The sequence below is a fragment of the Sinocyclocheilus grahami genome, unplaced genomic scaffold, assembly GCF_001515645.1.
Source record: "Sinocyclocheilus grahami isolate Dianchi unplaced genomic scaffold, SAMN03320097.WGS_v1.1 scaffold1069.1, whole genome shotgun sequence".
Lineage (NCBI taxonomy): Eukaryota > Metazoa > Chordata > Actinopteri > Cypriniformes > Cyprinidae > Sinocyclocheilus > Sinocyclocheilus grahami.
In genome coordinates this window covers 147815-168381 of record NW_015506248.1, presented here as the reverse complement: position 1 = coordinate 168381, position 20567 = coordinate 147815, and the positions used below count along the sequence as shown (strand labels likewise).

Sequence of the window (20567 nt, the reverse complement as noted above, 5' to 3'; positions counted from 1 at the left end):
TGTGACACACTCTCTATTACGGATTAAAAGTGTAAGTGAGAGTAAACAGGGAGAGATGCAGAGACATATGAAAGCGTTTGGTTAATAGTGAATATTGATTTATTGTGACCTTAATAAATTAAATCATTATTTCAAAACTGCATTTTGTATTTACTCGGGTTATCTTTGTGTAATATTAAAATTTGTTTGATGATCTGAATCATTCAAGTGTGACAAATATGCAAAAAAAAAAAAAAAAAAACACAGGTAGGGGGCAAAATCTTTTTCACAGCACTGTGTGTGTATATATATATATATATATAAGGAAAATCTGTAAATGCATCAGAACATTCATAAAGTCCAGCTGATCAGAACTATTAATGTTTTTCTGAGCCTAGATTCTATGACAGCTGCCTAACTAACTAAATACCTAACAGACCACCATTTTACCATGTTTTTACTGTGAGCAACGTGTTTGCAGCCAGTAGTTGCGCAGAGCTGCATAAAGATTGTGCCAGCATTTTGACCACAAATTAATGGCATTTGTGGGTACAATTGTTTAAAGAGCCACCAGATATATATACTGATCTGAACTGATTAATTGAAAATAATAAATATCTAAACCAATTATCAGTCTATCCCTTCTAACCAGTTAGTCTTTGTTAGGTTTTAATTGTGCTTAAGCTTGCTGTCTAAAATTAATTGTAGTGCCATCACACGTTCTCTCTCTTCTCCTGTAGTTCCTAATGGGCCATCGGCAGCTCTCGCACCTCCACTGCCGCCACCTCCTCCGCCACCTCCTCCTCCTCCCCCACTTCCACCTCCTGGACATTCTATTGAGATCTCTGCTCCATTACCCCCGCCTCCCCCTCCTTGTGCTCCTCCTCTCCCAGGAAGCGGGACGCCAACTGTCATATTCAACTCTGGCTTGACAGGTATAAATGTGTACATGATTGTTTCAGTGTGAATGGGTCATTGCAAATGTATTCTTTTTTTGTTGTCTGTTTTCATGCATATTATTTTTCCCTGAAATAATTTTCCAAGCTTTTGTGGATTTTTGTTCAGCACTTCTTAATGCTCAGAAGAATTTTTGGCTTTCTCTTCTAGACATTTGTGCTTTATTACTCTCTAAACATTTGTTTTTATCTACTCTCTTTTTCCTCCCGCCCTCAAAGATGGACCAATCAAGCTCTTCTGTAGGTTTCCTGATATTTGTCATGGCCACCATTTACTGTCATGATCTAGTCACATTAAGTGTTGTGTGTCTTTGCTTAACACATTAATCATGTATTTTTGTGATTCTTTTTAATCTCATTGAATAGTTGTTTTGGTAGTCACAGGCCTCTTTTCTTTCTTGGCAGCTGTGAAAATTAAAAAGCCAATCAAAACCAAGTTCCGCTTGCCAGTGTTCAATTGGGTGGCCCTGAAACCAAATCAGATCAACGGCACTGTCTTCAATGAAATCGATGACGAGAAGATTCTAGAGGTATTTGTCTGCAGCACGTTACATGGTGTGAAATGTGTGATCTCTATAAACTTCAAGTACATTCTGTAACAGCTGCTTACTAAAATTGCAAGAAACGACACATACAGAAAGTCAAACGTCACTGCCCTTAGCGGCTCATTGTACTTCAATAATCTGACACAATTCCAGGTGAAAACAATTTAGGATGGGATTTGATTTTGTGAATTGAGAACGAATGATTGGATAATGAAAAGTTGGTTGCCTATCAGAATGAGCCATGTACTTGGATGGGAAGGGGTTAAGGAGGCAGAGCAAGAACATTTTGATAAAAGATTATGAAAACAATGTATTTGAAATAACCAATGACCAGGAAGTCCTACTGTGCATGATTCATTGGTGCCATTAGTGGTGCCAACGTTTTCGAACACCAAGTTCTAGGAGTGCTGTGGATGACAACTTTAATAGAACGCTTTGGTTTGCAGGATTTGAATGTGGATGAGTTTGAGGAAATGTTCAAGACCAAAGCCCAGGGCCCTGCCATCGACATGACGATGCAAAAGCAGAAGGCTCCTCAGAAGGGCCCCAATAAAGTTTCACTGCTGGAGGCCAACAGAGCCAAAAACCTTGCCATCACGCTCCGCAAGGCAGGGAAGAGCCCAGAAGAGATCTGCAAAGCAATCCAGACGTAAGTTCCCCCTTTGTCATTAATTTCAAGATAAAGATGAACCATATTCTCTGTGTGATGATGTTTTACAACTGTGGGATTGCTCTTGTTCAAAGGGATAGTTCACCCAGAAATGAAAATTACAACAAAACACTGGTCACAAAAAAACTCCTCTTGGCTTATATCGAAATCCTCCAACATTTTTCTTTACAAATCCTCAGTTTGTACTCCTAATTCGTGAAAGGTGTTTCCCTTACATCTGCTTGATAGAACATCAGTCAGTTCTTGTTCTGTTCCTTCCACAGTTCAGCTCCTGTATATTCTATCTCTGCTGGTTTAGTTTAGTTTGGTTTGGTGTTTTTTTTTTTTTTTTGTTAATTTAGTTTTTTGAGGTTTGTTTTTTTTTTTAATAGCACTCTGATCAGTTTCTCTCAACCGCCCGCAGGTTTGATCTACGTACAGTGCCCTTGGATTTCGTGGAATGTTTGATGCGGTTCATGCCCACTGAAAGTGAGGTGAAGGTGCTCCGCCAGTATGAGCGAGAGCGACGGCCAATGGATGGGCTCACTGATGAGGACCGATTCATGATGCTCTTCAGCAAGATTGAAAGGCTGCCACAGCGGATGACCATTATGGCCTTTATGGGCAACTTTAGCGATAGCCTGCAGATGCTCACACCGGTAAGGTGGAAGGAGAGAGAGAGAAAAAAAGGAACCACCGTTGTTGAATCATTTAATTGAATAATAACACTCTTATCAATAAAGATCAATCTGAAATGTATTTATACATTTGTCTGTTTGCTGTTGCTGTTTTTCCTACAGCAACTGCATGCTATCATAGCAGCATCTGTATCCATAAAGTCATCACAGAAGTTAAAGAAAATCCTTGAGGTAAGCCAATATAACTTCAATATCACAGAGTCTCTTGTAGTTTTAGAGTCTTGCTTGTAATTAATTATGTGATATGTCTCATTTCAGATCATTTTGGCCCTGGGGAACTACATGAACAGTAGTAAGAGAGGAGCTGTTTATGGCTTCAAACTTCAGAGCTTGGATTTGGTAACATCACATTTAATAACACTTTAAAAAAAAAAAAAGCTAAAAGTCATGCACTTTTTTGACATTATTAAGTTTATTCTGACATTATTAACATTGAGTTTAATTGTAATGTTTCCTGCCTTTAGCTATTGGAAACCAAGTCCACAGACAGGAAGAAGACACTTTTGCACTACATAGCCAATGTGGTGAAGGAGAAATATCCTGTTGTAAGCATTTTTTACAATGAGCTGCACTACATTGAGAAAGCTGCTGCAGGTAAGTCTCCATCAACCCTGAAAATACATTTAAAATATACTAATTAGAAATGGTAATTATATTTATTTATATTATTAGTGCTGTTAATAACTATTTCTAGAACTATTTTTTGTTGTTGTTGAAGCTAAAATATAAATATTGGATAATAAAAAATAAAAAAAACTTAAATGTTAATTGGAAATGCTGCCTTGGCAACTAACTAAAGTAAAATTAGTTCAATTTAAAGTACTAAAATTACTAAAACTGAAATCGAAAAAAAATAAAAAAAATAATGAAAGTGACAAGTACATTAAAAAAAATCACTGATACTTAAATTAAAACAGCATAATTAATTTTTTTTTAAATTATTATAAAATAACATAAATAATACTAAAATAACACTTTCTAAATTCATTTTAAAATGTTCTTAGGTCTCACATTAACAGAAAGAAATACAAAAATTATTGTCCTCAAATATGCATTTTTTTGCTCTAATATGCTAATATGTTGATTCTACAGTAAGTTTGTTTTTGACGGTGGGTCTCATTATTCCCATGTTGCAGTCTCACTGGAGAATGTTCTCCTGGATGTGAAGGAGCTCCAGAGAGGTATGGATTTGACCAGAAGAGAGTACAGCATGCACGGCCACAACTCCCTGCTCAAAGACTTCATCCATCACAATGAGGCCAGACTGAAGAAGCTCCTGGATGATGCTAGGATTGCACAGGTAGAAAAAAGCAGGTTATAGGGTGTTGTGGTGGGCTGGTAATGGTAAGGCTGTAGGTTTGAATCTCACAAGGGATAATCCCCATGATCATGTGGCTTGCATGTAATTACAGGATGCCTTTGACGATGTTGTTAAATTCTTCGGGGAGAGCCCCAAGACCATGCCACCCTCTGTGTTCTTCCCTGTGTTTGTTCGCTTCATCAAGTCCTATAGGGTGAGTCTGTATGCTATCAGTGCATCAACTTCCTTCTGGTTCACACAAGGCCCAGATCTAATTTGTCGTTGTTTTCAGCAAGCGAATGAAGAGAACGAGCAGAGGAAGAGGCAAGAGCAGCTGATGATGGAGAAACTTCTGGAACAGGAGGCTATGATGGAGGAGCAAGAAAGTCAACAGGTATAATGATTTGAGAGCCTTAGTAGAGCACACTAGGGCTGAGTTGAAAATATCAGTTTCTCGATTTTATCAGTTCTCATTTTGAGGAACCGATAAATGATTCTTATATCCCAAAAATGTACCTTTTATTCTATGCTGTTTTCAGTTGATGTGTAAACAGAACTTCACTACACAGTATTTTATAGCATGGCTTCCATCCAACAAACTATTGATCCAATTTCAAATTCTGTCAATTTTATTATGAAATTCGAACAATAAATACCATTTTGGCACTTTTTAATGTGATGACGGATCACTGTAGTGCCTTAGTTCAAGCAAAGTGCCATGCACATGAACTGATCATCTCGTCCTCTTTAATACTAGTTACCGCACAAAATAAACGTAAATGAACATGAGAAGGTATGTTGAAAAATACAGTACAACTTACTGAAATCTATCATGTCTATTGTAATCATACAATCAAGTGTTTCAACTACAGAAGTTCTCCAATAAAACAGCTTGTAAATGTAACATTACAATTACCTCTGGAAAGCCATTCAATGATCGTAGCTCGGTAGTTAACTATAAAAATTAACTTAAGAGAGGAGCATTTTGCTAAATATATGTATTATTTTATATAATCATTAAATTTGTACAGCCACCATTTAAATATTTATATTTCAAAAACTAATTGGAGTAGAAATACAATTGTCATTAAAAAGTTATGATGATATTATACAAATTCCTTATGTGGAATTTAAATGTTTGCATACAAATCATTTAATTTGAACCTTAAACGGGGGTCATATGATGCTGCTAAAAAGAACATTATTTTGTGTATTTGGTGTAATGAAATGTGTTTATGCGATTTAAGTAAAAAAAAAAAGCATTATTTTCCACATACTGTACATTATTGTTTCTCCTCTATGCCCCCGCCTTTCTGAAACGCGTAGATTTTTACAAAGCTCATCGGTCTGAAAAGCGAGGTGTGCTCTGATTGGCCAGCTATCCAGTGCATTGTGATTGGCCGAATACCTCAAACGTGAGACGGAAATGTTATGCCCCTACCATACTGTGATGCCCTGTCTGGCCGGAGCGACGAGACAAAAACATTAAAACCCATTATAAACGAGCCATTTGTTGCATCCAGTGGGGACATAATTACGGATTAGAATGACTTATACTGTCTTTTTATGCATTGCATCGCGCCACGTTGTAAGGGAAACAGGTCAATTTAGCTCAAAGGGAATCATTTAAGATTTTAAAGGGAACTCCACCAATAATATGTAAGGGAATTAGGACAGAATCGCTGTTTTACGGCTGATCACTGAGACGGCCAGCGATTCAGTGAACGAGCCGTATGACATCAATTCTGCAATGGATATTTATATCCAAAATATAGTGAAAACACTATTAATTAGCACATGTAACAAGATCGGCAGTTTAAGACATTAACTTGTGAGCACAAAACACGAGATACTTCTCTTTTCAATATAAATAAGGCTTTATTGGATAAATCTAAGACATATAAACTAATCTAACACATGAACACACGCATTCACACATTGCAGAAAGAGAGAAAGTGAGGAAATAATTAGTTTAAGAGAATGAAAATGTGAAATCCCAAGTTTACAGCAATATGTGCAATTGCAATTGCATAGATCTGAACAACCATCAATCACTTAATTAACCCTCGCATTGAGTCCCTCAATGAGGTTAACATTTATATTAAATGCACCAGTTCAGCTAGGATCTGGAGGTACTTGCTTTCCTGTGATGCGGGGTTTCCTTCCTTGTCTGGTTACCGAAAGGGGTTTCCCGAGGTTGCTGATTGGCTGGAGGTTCAGTCTTGGGAAGCCAGTGGTTGGGCGTTGGCTGGCGACGCGGAGCTGTGGTCTGCAGTTGAAGTTTAGACAGCACTCTTTCGGAGATGCGGCGTTAGGCAAACTTAACTCAGAAGAACACACGAAACTCAACGGAAAATAAAATAAACTAAAGAAATGGCAATAGAAGTAAGGTTTGATGAGACCAGGTGGCGTTTCTCCTCATGGTTTTAATGTTGAAAGCTGTTCTGTGAAAGAGTTTGTTAGCCTTGCTTCAGACTGGCTAGGGTCTGATTTATGACATCCTGTTGTCTTGGACCTCTGTGGAATTTGGACTCCTCATGCCTCAACCATGTTTTGACCAAATCTTAGATTGTCTGATATCCTACAACGTAAACATAAAACCATGTCTGCATTTGTGATCAGAGAAATGACAAACAACAAGCGCTACTCTACACTGCTCAAAACTCGCGTTTGAATCATCAGTGGCAAATCCTTTAAATATGAAAACGTACTTACAGTCTGTGAGGCCTGCGGGCTAGAGTGAGTGGAGGCCTGCGGACTAGAGTGAGGGGAGGCCGGCGGCTAGAGTGAGAGTGGGCTTGCGGCAACCACGTGACGACCCCGGGCTGGACTCCGCTTCATCCACGGTGAAAGCCGATCCGGCGATCCACAGCGTGAAGTTGATGTATTTCCTCAGCGACCAGCATGGATCAGCTCTAGGCATGACAAAGCGGATATCGTCCTCTTTTTTTCACAGCGAAACACACAGAACACAAACACACACGTGTCTTCACGACATGGCGGCAGCAACAATACTACAGCGAGAATAAAAGTTACGCCGCCTTTCTTTGCGTGAACATTCGGGCGGCGTTATGCAAATCTTCCCACATCGTGATGTAGACATGTTGGGGCGTGTTAGAACGAGCAGTTTTAGGTAGGCGTGGTTGACTCTTTTATAAAGAATATCTCTTTGGATTTGAGACTTTAGTCTTTGCAGCTTTAAAGATCTTCTTTATGCACCAAGAGCTTGTAACACTTCAAAGAGAAAGGAAAAATTGAAATCGCATCATATGACCCCTTTAAATATTACAGTAATGTTCCAACTGACAGAATTCTCTGTATGGTTTACAGCATTAGTTTTTAGTTAGTAGAGAATTTTGTCCTTGAACTGACATTTACTGTACCTGAATCTAATTGAGATCGGAATCGAATAGAAATGCAAGTTTGTGAATCTAAATCAAATCGAACTGTAGTGTGCTCTAAGGCTGGGTATTGACACAAATTGCACAGTTTACATTAAAGGAAAGATTACAGCAAAGCTGTGTGCAGTAACTGGATATTCTATCATTTATTAATTTGTACAAACACCAGTCACCATCTCACAAGGGCAAGCGGCAGCAGCAGGAACTGATCTCTGAGTTAAGGAAGAGGCAAGGCAAAGATAGCCGCCACGTCTACGAAGGCAAAGATGGCGCCATTGAGGACATCATTACGGGTAAGAACGCTGCTGGATGCAAGCTTAAACAGATTCATTTAATTGTACGTACGTCAAATGAATCTGTTTCCCTAAGTGTGTATTGGTCTTGTTCTTTAGATAGTAACAGTAGACGTACAGTAGCAGTAGACACAATGCTGTTTAGCCTTACTGGAGTTTAGAGGCTTGAAGTTTCTGTCTGATTCTGTGCCTTTTCTAGAGCTTCTAGCTTTTGGTGTTTCTGTGTTGTGATTGGCTATTATTTTGCTGCAGTGCTGAAGACCGTCCCCTTTACCGCACGATCAGCCAAACGTGGCTCGCGGTTCTTCTGTGACCCCGCCCTCTCCGAGGACTTCCATTATTAAACTAAATTCTGTCCCCTCAGAAAGGTGCCTTTAAGTCCATCTCTTCTTCACTCATCTCCTAGTCATTCCCTCCATCCTTCTCTCTGTTTCTTCATTTGTTTACTATTCACCTGGGTAAGGGCATTAAATACAGGATGGAAACGTGAATTCTCTGCATAAAAAAATGCATGCCTGCCTTCAATAATTTCTGTTATTCATTTTGTTTCCTGCACACTATTTCAATCTAAAAATCTGTTGAAGTGTCCCATCCCATTGAGTAGATCTAATACAGTTGCAGGCAAACTTTGTCTCTGGTAACCACCTTCCAACATATCATGACTTATCAGAAGGATCTGAGTTGTAGGGATGCACTAAAATTACAATTCTGGCTGATATGATATGCTGATAATATTTGAATGTTGTTGAAAACAGATAAATATTCTATTCCATTTTATCTCAATAACGAAAATTAGGCGTTTTAAATGCTCTAATTAAATTTAGGGATTATAGCATTACATACAGTGTGAAGAATGAATATTGCCCTTTTCATTCTTTCATATACTAAAGATTACATTTAACAGTGTTAAATGTTAAAATATTGCTGTTTTGTAGAGATTAACTTCACAATTGCATTAATTTAATGCACACTTTGTCAATCTAAAAACAAGGAAAATAAATATGCAAAGTTCAATATTCAATATCAACCTATACCAATAAGTGGTAGAGACAAATAAATGGCCAATATTAAAATATGCTATTCCATTTAAATGTGAGAAATAATACATCAAAAACTATGATCAGTCATTTTAAGTGTTCCAAGTAGATTTAGGCATCACAACATTATAATGTACAGTATGAAGAATTAATAATTTCATTTGCTGAAGATTACATCTAACGGTGTCAATAAATCATTATTCTTTTGTAAAGATTAACTTTAGAATTGCCATTATTTGATGTTCATGCCAATGTAAAAATAGGGTAAATTACAGCATGATACCATTATATCAAATATCAACCTATACCATTAAATGGTGGAGACCGATAAATGGCCAATATTAAATTTTGTATACAAAAAAAATATATTAAAATTATTAGTGTTATAAAGATTAACTTTTCCATAACCATAATGTAAAAATAGGGGAAATGAGTATGCCTAGTTATATATCAGTATCATCAGCCATTATATCAAACCTATACCAATAAGCGGTAAAGACAAATAAATGTCCAATATTAAACTGTTCTATTCCATTTTGCCAATTGGTTTCTGAAACACTCAGTGGTGTTTGCCAACTACACCCAATAACCGATATAGTACCGGAATATCGTGCATCCCTGCTAAATTGATCTAAAACTAACCAAAAATCCACACACCTGCCTGTTTTGTACCCATCTTTGGCCCTGTCTCATCCATATCCACAGGCACAGACTGTAGTTGTGCTCACTGTAACGGTTGACTTGTTTGTCTTCAGACCTGCGCAGTCAACCTTTCCGACGGGCCGATGCCCTGAGGAGGAGTGGGAGAAGGAACTTGGAGATACAGCACCTTCTGCTACGCAACATGGAGATCACCACCTGTTAGCCAAGTTTGTTCAGCTTTTGAGGACAGAAGGTGGGCCAATGACACTACTGAACAAAAAGAACGAACAATAGCACACTTAGATCAATGGAAAGATGGATAAATGTGACACTGAACACTTCTGCTTACCTGAGATCTGACATCTTGATTTAATGGACTGTTTTAAAGAACGTAAGATAAAGAGAACATGAAGTGTAGAGTGGTGGATGCAGTATGTTGACTTAGTCAAATATTGTGGATTCTACAAATGGACATTGTGAAGAAAGATTGTGGTCTTTTATGATTCACTATATTCAACATTGAGACATTGTGTATCATGTACAAGACAGAGCAGAAATGCCAAAGGAAGTCCTTGGATTGGCCCACTTTTCATTTTCATTGTCATTTTACCTCTGGTTCTAAAACTCCAAGCTGAGTAGCTTTTTCTGAGGGGAAGATTTACAAGATGCACTTTTATTTTTAACTTTGATCATCTTAAAACTGAACTTTCGATTTAAAAAAAAAAAACATGGATGACGTGTGAGAGGGAGATTCAGTCTTGATACTGTAATGCTGTTGAGGATTATTAAACATCCCATGAAATGTTGAGAAAATGTTTACTACTAAGCATTCCCAATCAGTTTGACATTGTATTTACAGTACATCTCATTTTAATCACAGACTTGCTCTCCTACTGGTTTTATCTCATTTGACATTTGTAAACTGTGAAAAAGAGTGCTGTTTTTTTTTAAACGAAGACATTTCATTGGACAAAAAAAAGTCTTTTTTTTAAATGTACAGATATTTTGCTACAAAATTGAGCCTCTTATTTTTTACATTGTTCATCCATTGTGGTGCTGTACATATTGTTGAAACAAAACAACTTGTCCTGCAATATCACTGGAATGTTTATAACTTTTATGTTGTTTAGTATGACAGTATTATTTAATCTGATGGTGAATCAACTTACTCTGTGACCTAAATTGCTCTCTTATCACTATTGTTGCATATGGTAAATGTCTGTGGTTGCACGTAACACTTGAAAGCTTGAACAGACACTAGTGGCACATAACTTTTTTTTCTACTTTGAACTCTTTAACTGGAATCAGTGGTTGTGTGCAAATAAAGCAATGACACCAGCACCATTAAAAACAGTGATTATTTTGTGTGTCCGATGCAAGAATTCACAGAGGTTTTTATTTGACTGAAAATCGGGATGGACACATGAGGATGCTCAATGATAAATGTGATGTTGGAGCTAATTGTGGGCAGTGGTAACTTAATGCTGCCACAAGGTGGTAGCAAACCCTTTTGTTCAAGGATCTTAGCCATTTCTTTTTGGCCCCAGGTCCATGGATCCGACATTTGTACTATTAAACATGGCCAGATTACAGTTAGGTTATTTAAACCAGACCACATAATAATGTATAGCTCTCTATCTCTAGAAGTTTCATAAAATTCATATTACTATAAAAATTCATTTTACATTTATGCAGGTTTTCGATGACTGATAATCTTTCAGTTTTTGTTATACTATCCTTTCAATAAAATAACCAACACTATTGCTGTGATCTGCAATACTAAAAACGAAACCCAAATAATAGACAAAATGACAAAAAGTAATGTTTTGCTATATGGCTGTACAAGGACACAGCAGGTTGGTGATATATTCAGCATAAATGATCCAAAAATGCAATGCTTTAAAATACTTTAACACTAAAACTTAGACCCAATTTTTCAAATATGAGATGAGCAATGCTTCTTTTGTCTATTTAAACATGTATGTATATAAAAAGCATTAAATAATGTAATAGGTGAATCATCTCATTTTCAGCCACTTTAGTTATACTGTTCCAGCAGATCACGGTGGGATACCTAGATCCTGTCTGCTGGCTAATGGACATCACACAAGGTTGGGGGATCAGTTCACGATGCAGAACTAAAGAGGAGACAAATAAAAGCTGACAACTCCTCACGCTATGGAGAACGTGGGCAGACCTCCCAACTGCCACTGTCAGAAGCTTTAAGAGTGCTGAAGAATTGTTCCATGAAAACACAAATGAAAGAATACAATAGATAAGTGCTTAGAGTGAAAATTACTCTTAAAATCGTATGCAAGTAATTAGTCAATTAGCAGAATCGTTTATCCAAAATGAACAGACTATACCAGGGATCCTCAAATCTGGCCCACGAGATCCACTTTCCTGCAGAGTTTAGCTCTAACCCTAATCAAACACACCTGAGCAAGCTAATCAGTGTCTTCAGGATCATTAGAAAATCACAGGTAGGTGAGTTTGATCAGGGTTGGAGCTAAACTCTGCAGTGCATTGGACCTCCAGGGCAAGATTTGAGGAACCCTGGACTATACCATAACATGATATTGCTGAAAAATGTGTAGATGACATTTAACTTAATTAGATATTAAATATTATTTTTAAAAATAAATATTAAGTAATATTCCATATTAATAGTGGTTTCGCACAAAGTTATCAACCTCTGTAAGAAAAAAAAAGAATAAAAGCAAGCAAAACACAAGCTAAAAATGAATGTAAGTAATATTTCAGTAATTAAATTTTTCTTCCACTTTATCTCTTAGACCTCATTGTTCCTTCAGATGTGGTGGGATTAATGTGTTTGATCTTCGGGCTATTCCATTTTGACATCAGTGACAAACTCAATTCAGTCTGCTGTCAGTCTTCATCAAAATAAACTAGTTTTGTGTGAAACGAGTAGGTTTGTTTAATGACGTTCATCACATCCAATCGTATGGTCGTATTTCCTGGGTCGTCGATTACGATTGGACAACACGGTAATCGAGGCGGTGCTTCACAAACACGGAGGCACAAACCGCGATGTTTTGAAACTGTTCACCGTTTAACAATTTTCTCATTAATACACGTTGTGTTCAGCGAAAACGGCTTTAAGTCGGTTGTGTTTCTCGTTTAACTGAATAAACGGTATTTAACATGCATTGTACACATCGAGTGTAATTAATAATTTGATAAATGAGATTAACTGGCGAGCTAACGAACTAGCCAGTTGTCTAGGAAACGGAAACGCGCAAACTAAAGACGCAGGATGTGACTCACGAGCCAACTATTTCTACTTTAGAAACTTTTATCTTGGCGACCATGCTGCGGTCTGCCAGAGATAAAGACGTCCAGTCCTTAGACGTTTATTCTGATGATGAAGATAATACTCCATTAGCAGGAAGAAGAAACATGTTGGGGGAAATAAATGCAGCTTCACTTGAGAGCAGCGAAATCCGCAGGGCAACGCCTGGGCTTGTATTCTGGAAATACACTCACCTGTGGCCCGCTCGTATAGTCTCTGTGCTATGCAGCGTAGTCATCGTCTCATTCATCGCTGTGCTCATCTCCTTCTTGTACATCGTATTAAAAGGTAAGGTTAAAATAAGTTCATATCTATATCTTGGAACCCTTCTCCTGAAGTTCAAGCATGTGCAATACCGAATGATATATGCATTATGCATGTATGCTTGATTTGGTTCATAATTATTTGATCTATAGATCTAAGAGCAGAGAGGATAACCACTGAAGATGGATCAGAAGTGAGACTCCTAGGTAGGTCCAAATTACACTTAGTGTATTTTAACGTAGTGGCTGCATATTGTAAAACACAGGACTTTTTTCCTGCAGGTTTTTGGAGTATTTTGGTCCTGTCTTCCTTGGCTGGAGTTCTTTGTTGCAGTTTCTCCTGGACCCTAACCTACTTTGACTCTTTTGAGCCAGGAATGTTTCCCCCAACCCCTCTTTCTTCAGCCAGACTCAAGTGAGCCTGTTTTATCTCTTAGCACAATTAAATCACCAAACCATATTCTCTGAAGCACAAACATGTTGCACACTGCCAATAGAGTTCTGCGAATAGGTTTGCATAAGCCTTGCAGAATATGCAGGATGTTAATAATTTTAGCAAAATAGGAAGGGGGGAAAAATGCATTATTTATTTCGTACTATTTTGCACTGTATTGAGATTCAAGGGTATGTAACATTCACTGATGCTCAAGAAGGCAATGTGATGCGTTATGATCGGTGAGGTATGAACTTTTTGAATTAGATGATCGGGTAAATTGTAGTTATTTTGTCTTATTGGAAAAATGTAAATCTCTTATGTAGCTTCTGAAAGGTGTTAAAATGCTTTAAATAATATTTATGTATCTTTAAACCGAATAAGAAAAAAATCACAAATCATCCTGTTCAAATCTTGTTAAAAGCCTTCTTGAGCATCAGTAAATCTTTTCATCTTTTGTAATAGTTGTATATCAGTCCCTCAATTGTTCTCGGTGTGAAAAGATCGATCTCAAAATCATACAGTCACTAGTAGTGTAACGATATTCAAACCAAACCGAAAAACCGCGATACACCGCCCCCGGTACGTACCGTGGTACTCTCATGGCCTGCCCCGCCCCCAACTGAGACGCTTCAAATGCGTACGGCCATGATAGTTTTGATTTGCTTGAATCCCTTTGAAAAGGAAAGTACCATTAAGGACAACATCTGCAGAACAAATCTGTCATATAGGCTACATAAAATTATAATGAGAACACGACTGTTAAAAGAATGTCATGTTTCAACTCGTTATGGAAAGAATGTGTCCACAGAGTTATATCTTCATGACTAGCTCAGTCAAACACACACACACACACACACACACACATATATATATATATATATATATGTGTGTGTGTGTGTTTGACTGAGCTAGTCGTGAAGATATAACTACCGCGCCTTCTCCCACTATCAAAATGCACAAATGGCCTCACGTCTATAATATCCACGTTGAGTTTGCTCTGCAAGCGAGCTGCACACTGCAATACAAGACTAGCACGCGTTTCGAGATGGTCCTCACTGCAGAACACAAGATTCAGGGGGCGAGGTTGGATCCAGATCCAACTCCTCCCACCTTACATATACCTAAACCTACCCGTCTCCACCCCCTGATCCATAAACCCACCCATCTCCACCCCAAAACCTATCCTTCTCCACCCCTAAACCTACCATCTCCACCCCCTAGATGTGGATCCAACCCCGCCCCCTGAATCTTTGTTCTGCAGTGAGGGGCTACTGGCGAGTTTCGGACGTTTGACGGAATTGTCACTAGCACGTCATTTTAAGTAATGCCAATTTAAACATTCAAGCTATTTTAACCAATAAAGTACTGCCCCCTTTCAAGACGGTCTTCAATGTGCTTTCAGCTAATGTGTGGCCAGCCGCCTCTCAAAAGGATTATTTTATTTTATTATATTTAATTTAAGGCAATAGATTTTTTGGTAACACTTTACAAAACAACAAATTTTAAAGTCTCATTTGTTAATGCATTAATTAACATGAACTAACAGAGAGCAATTATTGTTTATTATTATTATTATTAAGTTAAAAGTGAATCTAGTGTTCTTTTGTATTGCTAGTGCCATGCCATGTGATATGAACCGAACTGTGGCATTGGTATATCGTTACACCCCTAACAGTCACTATTGGTAAGGGTTCAAATGTGCAGAAGATGCTAGAACACCAAAGAATGTGCAGGGCTTGTTCTAAAGAACAGTGGGCAGTTAACTGCTCAGGGCAAACAATGGACATGAACAACTATCACAAAACATAAAAACAGGTTTTAATCAACTAGGTAACAACACACAATATTAGGGTATGTAGACTTTTGAACAAGTTAATTGTGTGAGTTCGGTCATTATTTTGTCTTGTGGATGTAAACATCTGTTATGTGAAACAGCTTATTTAGGACAGTACTAAATAAAAAGTAACAATTTTTATGATCTCTTATTTTGTTAAAATTATTATGCAATTATTATGCATATGCAAGGGGTATGTAAACTTATGAGCAGAGCTGTATCAATAGATAATACCATGTCCATTAAAATGTTTTTTTTATTCAAAGGTCAAGGTAAAATGAAGTAATTTTATATTGTTGTAAGACGATATATGGTACATTTTAGGTGCTATAAGTGGTCGCAGTCTCCTTTTTCCCCTCTATTTTCAATGCAAATTATTACTCAATTTGTAAAGCTCACTTGAATTTGTTCTAGATCATTAGATGTGAACTTATGGTGCTTTGGAAGCCGGTCTGAAACCAAAAGAAGGGACCTTTATACAAAAATAATGTTTGTTTAGTCATTAACTGTCTGGGTTGCAAACTGCCTTCAGTTTCAAGAAACACATCATTTCCATATTCCAAGTAATTCAAATTGATCTTTTGCAATAGTGCTGTGTTTGTTACTGTTTAAAAATATCCAAAAGAATTAAAAGCAAATATTGATGTTATTTTATAGATTTTAAGTCCATACCAAAGAAATCAGAAGAAAATTCTTAGAAATTACATAAAAGTTCACATTCATCTGCAGTAGGCAGAGAAACTCAAATTCCAAGTAGAAGTGATCATCCGATCGCTTCACTCCAGTCTCACTCATTATCACTGCTGCAGCACCTGTGACAGTCATCCTACTGATCTTGTGAGCACTATTCTTTTATTTCAGTGCTTGTTGTCTGATTTTGTCTTGTACAAGTAGCTGTTTTTTTTCCCACGGCCAGTTCTACTCTTTAGTGTAATACCTTGAAAGAGTACAGGAGTTATAGGAACATGTTATCTAGGCTGTTCCTCTGGTCTGAGGTTATTCAGCCATTTTTCCTATTTTGTTTTTAGCTGTCAGTGCCTTAGAAGCTTGTCAGCTGTTAAATAGAAAATTGTTCCTATCTCTTTGTGCTGGTTTGACTCACCCGGGCGAGCGCACAGACTCGGAGGAGAACAGAAAAGCAATTTTCCTGTAATTGCTTTTCATCTTCAGACCTGAATACTTGCACCAAGCGGCACATTCCAAAACTGTCCCAGAATTGGTCCTCAGGGATTTTGTGTGGCTCCAAGCCCCATCAAATATGTCTAAATGTCCTTTACCCCAACTGCTTATGCTCTTGGAGTAGAGGGAGGTGAGGGGGATTTGCCTGAACTTTCTAGTGTTGCTCTTTCCAAAGTCATTGACTGTCATTTAGCTGGTTTGTTTGTTTACGTATTTATTTATTTATTTATTGAGGGGTGGGAATTAGTTCACCCAAAAATAAATTGTCATCATTTACTGTCATCACTCCATTCCAAACCCATAAGACTTTTGACATCTTGGAAACCAAAATGAAGATATTTTTATGAAACCTGAGAGATTTCTGTCTCTCCATTGAAAGTTCACACTACCAAAATGTTGACATTTCAAAAAGTTCATAAAAAGATTATAAAAGTAATCAATATAAATCAAGTGGATTTAATTGAAGTTTTCTGAAGACATGATCGCTTTATATGATGAACAGATTTTAATATAGGCGTTTATTCACATATAAACAATGCATACAGAGCACATCAAATATGGTAAATAGACGCTCAAATGTGCTTGTCTTAGACGTGTCACACAAGCATATTTGAGCCTCCACAAGAACCAGTGAGGTTTGTTCTCGCAAGTTAAGTACAGTTTAGGTTCCGAAGAGTCTCTTCAGAAGATTTGATTTATATAGATTTATTTTACTAATAAATTTGAATACAACTTTTTGAAGTGTTTTAAGTTTTGGTAGAGTGGACTTGTGTTTTAAAGAATTTGTAGATTAATTCAGATTTCTATTAATGGCAAACCGTCGTGACTGTGTCCTCTTTTGCTACATATGTCTGAGCTGTTAACAGGAAGTGTTAACCACAGAAAGAATGCCACAACCAACTCGGTTAGACCTGCATATCACAAGGTGCACACTGGAGCTGGTGAAACCCTAGAAACTGTTTCGTCTCCATGGTTAGTAAGTAAACTGACTGACACTGAGGAAAAATAATGAACGTAGGTGCATGCAGATATAGAGCATTAGTCACTCCCTCAGTGGTTTACCCACTTCATAAATGAGGAAGTGTTTGCAAGGTGTGATGAATTGCTGTTAGCCCATCAGACTGTGAATTCTGTTGTATTTCCAGTGACCTTAGTACTTCTGACATGTATTACCAGGAGTTTTGTGTACACAGATAAGAGGCATGTGGACAGCGAAGGATGCTGCCTGTGACAAGCTGTTGCCGTTTGCAGAATTAATATACTTTGAAATTACCTCAATTTAGATTTAATGATCCAGTCATGAGGAGACCTAAGCTTTGAAAGACTTCAGAGGAAACTCAAATGATAACATCCTCTAATGAATATTGAACGGTGACCTAAAAATTATGCAACCTAACATATTATGGAACAAAAATTGTAGCAGAGCTCTTTAAAGTTGTTTTTCAACTCTAATTATTTCATGCTGGATGGCACCCCTTGAACTTCTCATTCATATGAAATGGTGAAAAGACAGGGAGCCCCATTTGAAGCCAGCTGAAACGTGTCTCCTCTGCTAACTTTGAGTTTGCAAATGAGTTTTAAGGCTGTGCTCCAATTTATGAATCTATAAGCCAGATTCTGATTGGCTGTTTGGGAGGAACGTTATTGATTGTGTCTGGAGGCTTGGCGATAAAACCCAGGATCACTTCATCGGCAAACGAGTTGGTTATCTAATCACACAGCGGTGCTCTGATGATGTCTGTCCTAAACCCAACTTACACAGCCGACTCCGAACACAATCAGGCTATCGACCAGCTTGCAGCCGGATGGGGTGGTATTGACTGACCCCCACGGAACTGTGACTGGGTCTGCTTGTTCTTTCACGCTTGTATAGCTCCAGTTCACCACCACAATACAGCAGTAGTTGGCACACACTCTGTCCTATTGGCATTCTCCATGTCAGTTTTCACTGTATCGCAGCGCTGCTCTGGCAGTTAGCCTCTTGCATTATCCTCAAATGACTGGAATGCTAATAAAAGCTTTCCTCTTTTGTTTCCAGATATGTACACATGTATTAGTATAATGCACTCATCACTTAGTCTCCATAGAAACCCAACCTTTCAATCATTGGGTGCCTATGGTCACAGTCAGTTGTTTGTGGCTGTCTCCAGCAGAAAAGCTTTACATTATCTGCTATCGTTGTAGGTGAGGTTCAGGGAGTTCACGCCACAACAATTGATTTGCTGAATTAACTGGCTAATAGAAATTAGTTTATTCTCTTTTTAAGTGCTTTGGGTTTTTAGTCGTGTCGTTCCCTGATTAGATCTCACATCCATAAATTATCTGAATGGATGGCCTTAATTATAATCAGTTCCCAAACAGTTTTTCCCCATTGATACGTTGGGAAATGCCTGGCTCCCTAATAATCCATGCCAAGGCTGCTGTCTGTCTAAAGTGTATCATTAAGTCTGTTGTGTCTTTGAGATAGATGAATGTTAGTGTTTCCTGGCTATAAAAAAGGTTTAACAGACACAAGCTGATAGAGCAATATCTGAGTGTGTGATATGTCTGGTTGAGACTTATCATTGAAAATTAGCCTTAATATGTCATGGTCAAGTCCAGCTGATGTAATTTATAAATCTGCTTGTCCAGGTCCGAAAGCTCTATCAGATCCCAAAAGAAAGCAACAAATGGTGATAATATACACTTGCAGTGTGCTGTAATACTACCAAAAAAAATCTAAACCTTTATTTCCATAGAGAAAGCTCAGTTGATTTCTCAGAGAAATCTTCATTTTTATGAATCGTTAAAATATTGGTGCCCAGGACATCTTGAGCCCGGAGACTAGTGAGTATTTATCCTTAGCTTAATTGTGGCTGTAAATAAATAGCGCTCATAAATGGCTGTTATGATGGTATTCTCAATTGAAACAGAGTGGCGGCGTTGACCTGGAAACAGTATTTGATGCGTCACAAGTGAATAACCAAGAGCATTGGTTAGCAATTTTTTTTTTAACTATAGATGAGTGCTATTTGGGTAATGACAAATAATCTTTTTAAATAGATGAGCCAATTTTTCAGAAATGTACTCTTTGTATCTTGGTTTTGAATGGTTTTGAGGGGAAAAAAACTTACTTTCAAGAAAACTTTAAATTATATGACATAAAACTTGTCATGTGGTGTAACCATCAAGAAGAAACATTTGTTCCATATATATACAGTGGGTACGGAAAGTATTCAGACCCCCTTACATTTTTCACTCTTTGTTATATTGCAGCCATTTGCTAAAATCATTGAAGTTAATTTTTTTTCCTCATTAATGTACACACAGCACCCCATATTGACAGAAAAACACAGAATTGTTGACATTTTTGCAGATTTATTAAAAAAGAAAAACTGAAATATCACATGGTCCTAAGTATCCAGACCCTTTGCTGTGACACTCATATATTTAACTCAGGTGCTGTCCATTTCTTCTGATCATCCTTGAGATGGTTCTACACCTTCATTTGAGTCCAGCTGTGTTTGATTATACTGATTGAACTTGATTAGGAAAGCCACACACCTATATAAGACCTTACAGCTCACAGTGCATGGCAGAGCAAATGAGAATCATGAGGTCAAAAGGAACTGCCTGAAGAGCTCAGAGACAGAATTGTGGCAAAGCACAGATCTGGCCAAGGTTACAAAAAAAATGCTGCTGCACTTAAGGTTCCTAAGAGCACAGTGGCCTCCATAATCCTTAAATGGAAGACGTTTGGGACGACCAGAACCCTTCCTAGAGCTGGCCAAACTGAGCTATCGGGGGAGAAGAGCCTTGATGAGAGAGGTAAAGAAGAACCCAAAGATCACTGTGGCTGAGCGCCAGAGATGCAGTCGGGAGATGGGAGAAAGTTGTAGAAAGTCAACCATCACTGCAGCCCTCCACCAGTCGGGGCTTTATGGCAGAGTGGCCCGACGGAAGCCTCTCCTCAGTGCAAGACACATGAAAAAACACCTGAAGGACTCCAAGATGGTGAGAAATAAGATTATCTGGTCTGATGAGACCAAGATAGAACTTTTGG

General features: G+C 37.9%; 2 protein-coding genes across 5 annotated transcripts in view; both read left to right on the top strand.

The window, feature by feature from the left end:
* The window catches only part of fmnl2b (formin-like 2b), a 35575-nt gene extending 24724 nt beyond the window's left edge, over positions 1-10851 (top strand). Inside the window, exons 15-28 of one of the 4 annotated variants that reach the window (XM_016251739.1) lie at positions 720-914; positions 1155-1175; positions 1341-1465; positions 1927-2129; positions 2554-2788; positions 2930-2998; positions 3086-3166; positions 3292-3421; positions 3964-4127; positions 4240-4341; positions 4420-4521; positions 7698-7821; positions 8074-8189; positions 9614-9689. In XM_016251739.1, the coding sequence (XP_016107225.1) occupies positions 720-914; positions 1155-1175; positions 1341-1465; positions 1927-2129; positions 2554-2788; positions 2930-2998; positions 3086-3166; positions 3292-3421; positions 3964-4127; positions 4240-4341; positions 4420-4521; positions 7698-7821; positions 8074-8165 (1643 nt within the window). In that variant the 3' untranslated portion in view covers positions 8166-8189; positions 9614-9689. Of the gene's footprint in view, positions 1-719; positions 915-1154; positions 1176-1340; positions 1466-1926; positions 2130-2553; positions 2789-2929; positions 2999-3085; positions 3167-3291; positions 3422-3963; positions 4128-4239; positions 4342-4419; positions 4522-7697; positions 7822-8073; positions 8190-9613 lie in introns of all 4 variants that reach the window. The other 3 variants (XM_016251738.1, XM_016251741.1, XM_016251740.1) reach the window with 3 other exon arrangements.
* Positions 10852-12540: 1689 nt separating this feature from the next.
* LOC107566311 (ADP-ribosylation factor-like protein 6-interacting protein 6) overlaps positions 12541-20567 on the top strand; it is a 14325-nt gene continuing 6298 nt past the window's right edge. Inside the window, exons 1-3 of the mRNA XM_016251725.1 lie at positions 12541-13101; positions 13230-13283; positions 13359-13491. Of these exons, the coding sequence (XP_016107211.1) occupies positions 12831-13101; positions 13230-13283; positions 13359-13491 (458 nt within the window). The 5' untranslated portion in view covers positions 12541-12830. The remainder of the gene's footprint in view (positions 13102-13229; positions 13284-13358; positions 13492-20567) is intronic.